The following is a 10,946-nucleotide window of genomic DNA, read 5'->3' as shown; positions in this document are numbered from 1 at the left end:
GCTTATGGGTTGGAGCCCTGCGTTGGGCTCTGTGCTGACTGACGGCTCAGAGCCTGGGACCTGCTTCAGATTCTGTGTCTCCCTCTCTCTCTGCCCTTCCCACACTCATGCTCTTGTTTGTCTCTCTTTCAAAAATAAATAGATGTAAAAAAAAAAAAAAAAGAACAGCAAGAAAACTTCTAGCACATAAAACTGTGCTTGGCTCATAGTAGGTGTACAGTCACTCTTTGTTGAATGAGCGAATCAATGAAAGGGGGAAGGGAGGGAGGGAAGAAAGAAAAGGAATTTCTTGGCGATCTCCTTGGCTGGAGTGTGGGGCCAGCTCCTGGACCTTCGTTAATACTGAAGGGTGGAAATGACCCTTTGGGGTTTCCGGCAGTAGCAGCTCATGGGGACCCTCCTCCTCTTCCTGAGGAGGCGACTCCCTGTGGTGCTGGCTGGCAGTGTGAGCAGGACCTAGGGGCCTCGGCCCCTCAGCCGCAGCTGGAGTCTGGAGGATTCCCTTCCCAAACAGATGCGTCCCTGAAAGCTCTCGGCCAGGAGCTGGCAGACTCCGGGCCCGCACTGTACAAACAGCATCTTGTGAATAATAAACACTTATCAAGGGCTTGCTGTTGCTTGGTGCCGAGATAGGGGTTTCCCATTTAGTCACTCAACAACCCCGGGGGGTAGGCACCATTATTACCCCCCATTTTACAATCAGGAGGCTAAGGCTCCTGGAGAGTGGAAGTGACTAGACCAATCTGAGCTCACGTCGCACTTGATCTCAGCCAAAAGGCCGAGAAGCGATCATCTGAGCCCACATGGACAGGGAGCCGGTGTGTTTTACCTGGGCACCTTCTGGCCTCCTGGGCCACAGCCTCCAGAAAGCACATCCCCCCTTCTAAGGTACACCAGCAGGCAAGCTGCCTCTGGCATCCCCCCCAGGGAGAGTGTGACCGAGCTGGTTATCTTCTCTGTCTGCTCCAGGGGAGGGCAAGGGCTCAGAGGTTGCTGCTCCTGACCTTGAATGGTGCCCTGTTCAGCAGCAGGGGATAGAGTCAATCTGCAGTCGCTTTCTGCTGTCCCTGGTGCCTCCCCCTTCCTGGACTGATGGTGAGTAGCTGTGTGACCTTGGCAAAGGCACTTCACCTCTCTGAGCCTCAAGTCTTTGTTGGATGAAAGGTCCAGTACCCTCTCCCATCTCCAGAAGGCTTAGACCTCCTTTACGGCTTGGTTTTTAACTCCTGCAAAACACAGACAAGACATACGTTTTTTTTTTTAATTTCTATTATATGTTTTTTTTTAAATTTCTATTCGCTGTGCAATCTAAGTGTGCTTTAAAATGTCCGAAAAGAGACTCCTATTTCAGAAAATTGAATCCCTGTTTTTCCTACAGCCCCCAAAATAAAGATGATTTATTTAAGAACTAGAGACTTCTCAGCTAGAAAAGACCTTAAAAATTTATGTAGTGGCTCAGTAGGTTCAGCGTCTGACTTCAACTCAGGTCATGATCTCACGGTTCCTGGGTTTAAGCCCCACGTCGGGCTCTGTGCTCACAGCTCAGAGCCTGGAACCTGCTTCAGATTCTGTGTCTCCCTCATTCTCTGCCCCTCCCCCACTTGAGCTCAGTCTTTCTCTCAAAAGAGAATAAACATTAAAAAAAAAAACAAAACAGTCTGGTTGACCGCAGACCTAAAGCCAGCTCGGAGAAATGCATGTCCCCCATTCCCATGGGCTTCCCAGAGAAGACCCCATGCAACACATTGGCTGTGGGTTGTGAGGATTTCTGTACTCAGCCAGGAAGTACTTTCTGTTGTCTGAACTGAATACCTCATGAGGATTCCTGGCTTGCCTTTTCTGATACGATCAGTGTCTCCATTCATCCCCTGAGATCCATCCATCAGCTGGGGGCCCCGTGGAGGAGGCTGCCCTCCGCAGGCCGCCTTTCCATTGGGTTCCCCTTTGGGTTCTGCCAGTGGAGGGGGAGGGGGCACAGGGAGGCGGAGGGCAGGGGGAGAAGTATGTTGGGGTCTATTCTTCCTGTGCCCCTCCCCCCGGGTATGTTCTCCCCCAGGGCGCCCCAGCTCCTTCCTCGCCCTCTCCGCTTGCCCTTCCCCACTTTGGCGGTGACAGGTCTGTGAGTTTGCCAATCTGGGGGCACCTCAGGGTCCTCTGAGCATCCTTTACATTTCCGTCCACGACCCTGACGGGCACGTAATGAGCTCACTCCATCGGTTTGTCCGTCTAAAATCCTTCCGTGTGTACAGACCTTTATTCAATGTGTCCATCTTCCTCTACTGGCAACTTGGTGCCGTGAGGACAGGGGGCTTGGTGTTCTTGTCTGTGGTTCTGTCCCAAGTGCCTAGAACGATGCACGGCATGCAGTGGGCGTTCAGAGAACGTCGGCTGAACGAACGAGTCCGTGCATTGCTTGTCACGGAGCTGAAGCAGCCCTATAGCCAGCACTTGCCCCTGATGCCTGCTTGGTGGCCTGTGTCCGTGACGTCGGGGGTGGTAGTGACAAGTGTTCCGGAAAAGACCTTTTCGGAGGAATCTCTGCTCCACAACAATGCACCAAGTGCCCCCAGGGAGATCCCCTCTCGCTAGGCTGCAGCCACCTCCCCTGTGAAGTGGGGGGTGTGGATTAGCCCTGTGGTTCTCAGTGGGGGGGGGCAGTTGTCCCCTCCCCCAAGGGGCATTTGGCGATGTCTGGGGACATTTTTTATGGTCGCGACTCGAGGGGTGCTACCGCTGGCATCTAGCGGGTAGAGGGGGGCTGCCCAGGATGACCCCCTCCCAGCAGAGAATGGTCCCGACCCAGATGTCAGGAGTGCCCAGGGTGAGACTCTCCGGATCGGGGGTTCCCCGAGGCCTGTCTTCAGCCCCCCGATTCCCCTCGTGCGTTGAGTTCATCCTTGTTCCCTTGCAGGGTCTCCGTGCCCGAGACCTGGGCCAAGTTCAGTAACGACAACATCAGGCACTCGCAGAACATGCGGGCCAACTCCATCCGGCTGCGGGAGGAGGCTGGGAACCTCGTCGAGAGCTTGTCGGACCAGATGTGGAAGCAGTTCACCAACACCAACCTGGCCTTCGGCGCCCGCATCTCCGAGGTGACGGACGTGAAAAATAAGCTCCAGACGCAGCTGGCGAAGGTAAGTGGGGCGCCGAGGGCCGCCGTCCACCCTGCCGGATCCTCACCTTCCTCCTGAGGCCGGCGGCAGTGCCTGGCGCTGAAACAGTCCCACCGTCCCGGGTCGACCAGCTCGTCCCCTGGGAGAGGTGAGGGGCCGGGAGCGCCGCGGGGGATTCGAGCATCTGGGTAAATCTTCCCTTGCGCCCCTGATGATGAGCTTGGTGCTTGGGCCCCCTCTCACCATGGTACCCAGGAAGCTGGGCCCCTGGGGTCCCTCACTCCCTCTCGGGGCCTTGCAGCTGAACGTGACTGGTGAGGGTGGGTGCAGTGCTCAGAGGCCCAGACCGTGGGTCCGAGCCGATCTCTGCCTGCATCGGCTTCTTTGGAAACGTAACCTTTTACCTTCAAAGGCTCCCGCGGCGTCAGCGGTGAAGGACGGCTAACTCGGTCATTGTCTTCCCGCTTCTCCCATCCTGCCCTCTCCCCTGCTCCTGTGTGCTGCCTCTCGCCTCTGCGGGGGTCCCCTCTGCATGGAATTGATGCTTCCTGCTTTGCACACACTCTGTGCGCCTACTGGGTGCCAGGTGTGTGCTGACCGCTGGTGCTAGGAAGGAAAGGAGGGGCCGTGCAAACCGTGTCCTGTCCCTGTCCTCAGGGCACTTTCTGGGGACCGGTGTGGCTGTGAAATCTGCACACAGGAAGGGCTTAGGGATGACAGTCCGATTGCAGGGTGTTGGGGGGGAGGGAGGGCAGGGACTGGCCTTGAACCTGCATTCCAAAATAGTTACAGGCACAAAGATATGTTGCCACGTATATTTGGGGGGCAGTCTGGGGGCTGCCTGCCAGGTTCAGGCGGTATAAGCCCTCCATGTACACCACCCTACGTAGCTTCGGGTATGGAAGTGGCAGAGGAAACGGAAGTTGCTCTACAATAGTTGCAAGCTCATATCTAGTAGTATGTGGGGAGAAGCAAGGAGATGCAGCAGAGCATTTCGTAGGAACCTTACACCAGTAGCAGGTGACATTTACATCAAGAGCGGGTCCCTAGGGAGTTAGGCAGCCAAGGGATGTTGGGAAGAGCGGTCGTTCCCAAGAGCGGCAGTGAGTGCAAAGGACGTGTGGGGGACGATGTTGGAGCACGAAGCAGGCTCAGGTCATATAGGTCCTGGTAGGTCCTGGTGAGGGGTCCGGATTTTACTCTAAGAAGAGTGGAGAGGCTTGGAGAGTTTTAGGCAGAAGGCGTTGGGATCCAATCTTATCCTTAGGTGGATCTCTTTCCCTCCTGGATGGAAAAAGCATTGCAGAGGAGAAGAGTGGACCCAGGGATCATGGTTAGGAGGCTCTGGGAGGTGTCCGGGGAGAGCGGATGGCCGCGCGTGCCAGGGTGGGAGCATCAGACGGGAGGGGGAAGGGAGAGATGTGAAGTGTCTTCAGAAGGCAGAGTTGACATATATGCCTTCTCTCCCCCCTTGACTGGAGATTTTTATGAATCTTCCCAGAACAGCGTTGAGGAACGTTTTCTGTTAAGGGCCAGATTCTGTTTTCAGCTCTGCAGGCCGTACGGTTTGTGTCACAACGACTCAGCTCTGCTCGTGTAGATGGGCCACAGACAGCATGTACACAAAAGAGCACGGCCGCATTCCAATAAAACTTTATTTACAAAACTAGGCAGGGGGCCGGATGTGGCCCACAGGCTGTAGCTTGGCGGACTCCACAGGCAGTTTTATGTAGCTTATCATCTCTCCTTCCACCCCACAGTGTGTGGCAAGAAGCATGGACTGTCTGGGTGTGAAGCCTGGCTTCACCAGCTCTGCAACCCTGGACCGGTTCTTTAACTTCTCTGTGTCTCAGTTTCCTTCTCTGTAGAATAGAGACAATAATGGTTCTGACCTCCGAGTTGCCAGAAGGATTATCTGAGTTAATGTAGGTAAACCAGCTGCACCAGGGTGTGGTACGCAACATAGTAAGCACTCTGTTAGTGGCCTGTTAGTGTCCTGTGACTTGTCCGTCTACACCTCTCCAGGGCATCACCCCTGTTTCAGCAAGGTAGCCCCCCTGCTTGGTGCACCTCCTGGCACATGTAGTGGCCCCTCCAGTCTTTGTGTGGTGAAGGCGAGGAATCTGCAATGTGGAGCTTTCTGCTAATTTTTTTTTTTTTTTAAAGAATGATCCATGAGTAAGTTAATGCTTTTGATTTCAATTGTTTTTCCCTTTCCTTTCCTCCTTCCTTCCTTCATTTCTTCCTTCCTTCTTTTGGGAAAAACTATACTGTTACTGTGGTAAACTAAACATAACAAAAAATGTACGATTGTCTTAGTCTGTTCAGGCTGCTGAAACAAAAATACCATAGACTTATAAAGAACAGACACTTAGCTCTCATGATCCTAAGCTTCAGTATCAAGGTCCTGGCAGATTTGATGGCCAGTAGCAGGCTACTACTTGGTCCACAGGCATATTCTCGCTGTGTCCTGGCTGAAGGGAGGAGGGAGCTCTGTGAGGTCTCAGCAGGACACACCCATCCCATTCGTGAGCCTCCTGATAGGTCATCAGGAGGCTCACTTCTCAAAGACCCCACCTTTTTACTGTCACAGTGGGGATTAGAGTTTGCCATCGATTTGGGGGGACACAAACGTTCAGTCTGTAACGATCCTTATTACGTGTAGAGCTCACTCGTGCGAAGTTCCTGCACATTGTTGTGCAATCATCACCACTGTCCGTCTCCAGAACGTTTTCTCATCTTCCCCAACTGCAAAGAACTCCCGTGTTGAATGAACTCCTTGCCCACTCAACGCCTCCCCAGTCCCCGGTGTCCCTTGCAGCCACCATCCTACTTCCCGTCTCTCATGAATTGACTGCTCTGGGTATTAGGCACACGTGGAATCCTACACCATTTGTTCTTTTGTGATGGGCTTATTTCACCGAGTACAGTGTGTCCAAGGTTCCTCTGTGCAGCAGATCATATCAGAATGGCCTTCTGTCATAAGGCTGGACAATATCTCCTTGGATGTCTACACCGCGGATCCCTTCCTCCAAGGGGGACACGGGAATTGCTTCCCCCTCTTGATTATTACACAAGCATTTTCTTTTAATGAGGCATTTCCTATTGTGGGTCAAATACCGCACGTTGGCATGTTTCATGGCACAAAGTGTGAGGCCTGGAGGTGAGTGAGAAGCTCCTTTGGTGGGTCTCACGGGCTGGTTTCTCACCCGTGAAACCGGGAACGAGAACTTCTCCTTGAAGACATTACTCAAAGTTGATTAAGGTGTGGAGTCTTCAGTACAGTGCTTGGTGCGTGGTAAACATTCAATAGAAGCTGATTCAAAGTATTCGTATTATCACTGGAGAAGAAAAAGGATCTTTTGAGTGGAGGTGGGGAGCACAGTCTTTTCCCTAAATTTCTCTGGGGAAGTTTGGGATTATTACTGACGGTCTCATCCCCACTGATTGGAGAGTTTTTGCAGTCATGTGGATTTTTATTAATACTAAAAAAAATTTTTTTAATGTTTATTTTTGAAAGAGAGAGAGGGGACAGAGTGCAAGCAGGGGAGGGGCAGAGAGAGAGGGAGACAAAGAATCCGAAGCAGGCTCCCGGCTCTGAGCAGTCAGCATAGAGCCCAATGCGGGGCTCAAACCCATGAACTGTGAGACCATGACCTGAGCCAAAACCAAGAGGCAGATGCCTCTTGGCTCCAGGTGCCTCTGGAATGTTCCTTTTAAAGTTTTAACTGTTCTGGGGTGCCTGAGCAGCTCAGTTGGTTAAGCATCTGCCTCTTGGTTTTGGCTCAGGTCATGGTCTCACAGTTGGTAGGTTCGAGCCCCTCTTTGGGCTCTGTGCTGATATCTCACAGTCTGTTTGGGATTTTCTCTCTCTTACTCCCTGCTTGGATGCTCATTCAGTCTCTTAAATAAACTTTTTTAAAAAAATAAAGTTTTGGGGCACCTGGGTGTCTCAGTTGGTTAAGTGCCTGACTTCGGTTCAGGTTATGATCTCGCGGTCCATGGGTTCGAGCCCCGCGATGGGTTCTGTGCTGAGAGCTCAGAGCCTGGAGCCTGTTAACAGTTTAACTGCATTGTTGAGCTCAGCCTGATTCCCCTTGGCAAGAAGCATTTCTGGAGAATTCTAGGCCCCCATCCTCACCTGTGCTGCAAAAAGCAAGTATTTGCCTAAGTGGCCCTAGGAACCCACTTAGGACAGCCAGGTCTACACAGTTCCCCACGTAGACTTTGAGTCCAGCAGGGGTTTGAAGTGTAGAGACAGCCTCATTGTGTACCGTGTTCCTAGGGTTCCACCCCTGAGGCCACACCCCAAACCTTGTAAGTTGTTCTGGGACCTGGCCTTGCACTTCCCCCTTGCACTCTGGGGCCTGCAGTGTGTCCCAATCATATTGACCTCTGCTAAGAGAGCGGCTGGTGACTTCTCCAGGCTGAAGCAATTGATGGCCCCGGGAACAGGCTGCTGCCATTGGGAGCTGGGGGCCCCCGGGGACTCCAGATCAGCATAAGTTCTCACCTGCATCCAGTGACCGAGTTGAAAGTGCCACGCAGGAGGTGGACTCTCAATGTGGGGGAAAGGCTTTGGTGGGGGGGGTATGGGGACACAGCCATAGAACAGCGCTGATCCTGAAGTATGGGAGCCAGGCCCGGCAGGGGAGGGGACGGGCTGTGTGTTTGTTACAAGCAAGCGATTCCTCCTTCCATCTTTATTCAGTCCTTGAGGTGATCTCAAGTGGGAAGTCCTGATGGGATGCTGAATGCCGCCTCCGCCCCTTTTAAACAGAGAGCGGCCGGCCTTGGGCTAAGAACTTGGGGCAGGGAGCAGCGCCTGGCCAGTTTTTTTTAAGTGTATTTTATTTATTTATTCTGAGAGAGAGAGTGGGTGGGTGCACACATGAGCTGGGGAGGGGCAGAGAGAAAGGGAGAGGGAGAATGAGAATCCCAAGCAGGCTCCGCACTGTCAGTGTGGAGCCTGACATGGGGCTCGAACTCACAAACTGTGCGATCATGACCTGAGCTGAAATCAAGAGTCAGACACTTAACTGACTGAGCCACCCGGGCGCTCCTGGCCCGTTTGAATAACATGGTTTTCTGTGTTCCGTGTTTCTGTTTTCTGTGATTACTTGCACTTATGGCAGATGATGCTGATTTTCCATTGACGATAGTGATGTAAAATTTTGTTCTTGCATCAATGCATTTAAGGTTTTTTTTAACAATTGAATTGATTTGAAGAAAGGGTTGTTAGTTGTGTGATGAGTGGTGTGAGGGGGAAGGTGAAAACCTGACTCTTGGAAAACGGCAGTGTAGACCCCTGTGTGTGGAATATCTCTGCATTTGTGCTAATGGCCCTTAGCACCTGGGGATCACGTTGAAATGCAGATTCTGGCCGAGCAGGTTGGGGGGGTTGCTGAGGGTCTGTGGTTTGAGCAGGCTGGGGGTGGCCGGGGGACGAGGGTGTCCATGCTGCCGGGAGGAAATAGCTGGATTGGAGGTGGTAGAGCGAGTTGGCTTCGATGGACATCTGGATAAGCAGCTGTCCCCTCCCTTTCTCTCCCTCCCTCCCCCTCCTCCTCCCTGTCCTCCTCTCTTCCAGACTCAGAATACTGGGGGGACCAAATCCTCCTAAAGGGCAAACCTCAGCCATCCAGTCTAATCCAATTTTCCCTAATTGCATCTGATTTCCAAACTTCAGAGCCGCGCCCGGTCATCCCTCCTGCCGAGGACGAGCCCTGCTTACCCCAGGCCTGCGGGTCCACCTGCTTTGTGCAGAGGCACACATCCCGCCTGCCCCTAGGTTGCTCACGGTTTTGACTCGTCAAAATCACACTTTCCCGTTTTGGGTGTTGGTGTGGTTCGAGCCAATGAGGCCGCCAGGAGCTGGGGGACCAGGATAAGCCAGAAGCCTAGTCTCAGTCAGGCTGTCAAAAGGCGAAGTCGGATTTCTTGACATCCCGTCAACAGCTCCCACCCTGCATGCGCTGTGGGCTTTCTTGTCCTCAGAAGCAGCAAACAGGAGTTGGCTCTGCCCTGAAGACTTTCCACCCCGCCCCCCATCTGCCCCCTGCTGCACCTGGAGCCCTCCCATTTCCCTCCATGGCTCTGGCTTCCAGGTGCTTCCAGATGCTTCCAGATGCTTCCAGGGGCTCCAGCTTCCAGGTGCTCCATGCCAAACCTTGGAGGGACCACTTGGATGCCTCTCTTCCTCTCCCACCCCGCGTCCACACTGTCAGCAAATCCGGTGGGTTCTATTTTCAGAATCTCATTGCTTCTCTCTGCCCCCTCTGCTCCACCCTGGCTGAGCCTCCAGCATCTTCTGCCTGGATTACTGCTGAGGCCTCCCTGCTGCCTGGTTTGCCTTTGATCCTTCCCATGGACTAGCTGGCAGCTAGTTAAGAGGGCATTGATTTACAGAGAAAAAAGTTCCACCATTTAGAGTCTTCAGAAAACCTTGAGGGTTTGGCCCGAGAGCTCAGGCAACAGGCTGTCTCTGGATAGAGCCGGCCGGTGTCCACGGAGCACCGTCTTCCCCCCGAGCGAGCCGGTCTGCGCCCCCGTTGCCCTGAGAACTCCTCAGCAGCCCCTCCCTTTGCAACACAGCACCCCACGAAATGCATGGTGCAAGGCGCATCCAGTAAACGCTGGCTGGGTGGTTTAAGTTCAAGGACAAACACTAGCAGTCCGTAGGCTGAACCTGGCCTGCCTCCTCTTGGGCCCCTCACAGTTTTCTTTTAACAGCTTTATTCATCCTTGACACGTCATGGTGTACAATTTTGAGCAGTTTTGGCAAATCTGTGTCATGAGGCCACCATCTCAGTCAAGGTAGTCCTGTGAAAGCTTTTCTTGTGTCTCTGTCCTCCAGACAAATTTGCATTTTCTAGACTACCTTATAAAGGGAGATATACCCTCTATACCTTTTTTTTCCTCCCTAATTTGGCTTTTTCACTCAGCATAAGTGAGAGTCCTAGTTTACTCATTGTTCAACAGTTACCCGTTCGCCCGTGGAAGGGCATGAGGGTTGTTTCCGGTTTGGTCTGTAACCTGTACGGCTGCTCTGGACATTCGTGTCCATATGTTCGTACGTCCTCTCATAGAGGTTTTGTTGGGTTTTGTTTTTGATAGTTTGGTAGGAGCACCTGGGAGGCTCAGTTGGTTAAGCGTTCGGCTCTGGTTGTGATCTCGCGGTTCGTGAGTTCAAGTTCAAGTTCCGTTGAAAAATGCGTAGCTCTGGCAACTCTGAGCTCAGGTTTCCACTGGGGAACAGCGGGAGGGGTTGAGTGGCCGCCGCCTTTTCCGACAGGGCCGGGGCGCTGCAGTTTGCCTGGGTCCCCACCGCACCCCCTCACGGCCCACTTCGCTCATCTGGGTCACTCGCCCGGGTTCCAGTAGGCTTGTGCTTTGGCACGTTTTGCTCCGTGCGTCAGAGGAAATGCAGAAAAGCAGATGAATAAGGCAGTCGGGCACGGGAAGAGTTTAACAGAAGGCCGAGGGACTATGAGTTTTAACCTTGAAAGCCTTTGCTTTCACTCTGAGGTGTCTTTGGGTTTTTGCTTTCCAAGGGGTCATTAACACCAGCAGAACACGCTTTCCTGGGAGGCAGGGCCAGGGCAGGAAGGCACAGTGTGAGGAGCGAGGGCCTCCACCCTACTGCCAATCACTCTGTTTGTCGTTGGAGGTCTGGAACCCATTGTAGAGTGGGAAATACTTTCGTGCTTTGCAAGCAGCCGGATCCCGTCCAGCACGGGTACCCACAGCCAAGCTACTGACGGCTCTTTCTAAAACTCGCCTAGCCCAGGGGAAGTGGAGCTGGCCTGCCTGCCCCTGTGGGCGCGGGCAGTC

The 10,946-nt window shown here is 53.2% G+C and overlaps 1 protein-coding gene across 1 annotated transcript in view; it reads left to right on the top strand.

Annotated features, from left to right (window-relative positions):
- Positions 1 to 10,946, top strand: part of TEKT5 (tektin 5) — a 37,656-nt gene that overhangs the window by 11,116 nt on the left and 15,594 nt on the right. Inside the window, exon 7 of the mRNA XM_077773186.1 lies at positions 2,912 to 3,134. Within this exon, the coding sequence (XP_077629312.1) occupies positions 2,912 to 3,134 (223 nt within the window). The remainder of the gene's footprint in view (positions 1 to 2,911; positions 3,135 to 10,946) is intronic.

This window comes from Crocuta crocuta, unplaced genomic scaffold, assembly GCF_008692635.1.
Source record: "Crocuta crocuta isolate KB4526 unplaced genomic scaffold, BGI_CrCroc_1.0 scaffold16, whole genome shotgun sequence".
Lineage (NCBI taxonomy): Eukaryota > Metazoa > Chordata > Mammalia > Carnivora > Hyaenidae > Crocuta > Crocuta crocuta.
The sequence above is the reverse complement of the archived record's forward strand: the minus strand, read 5'-3'. Positions and strand labels throughout refer to the sequence as shown.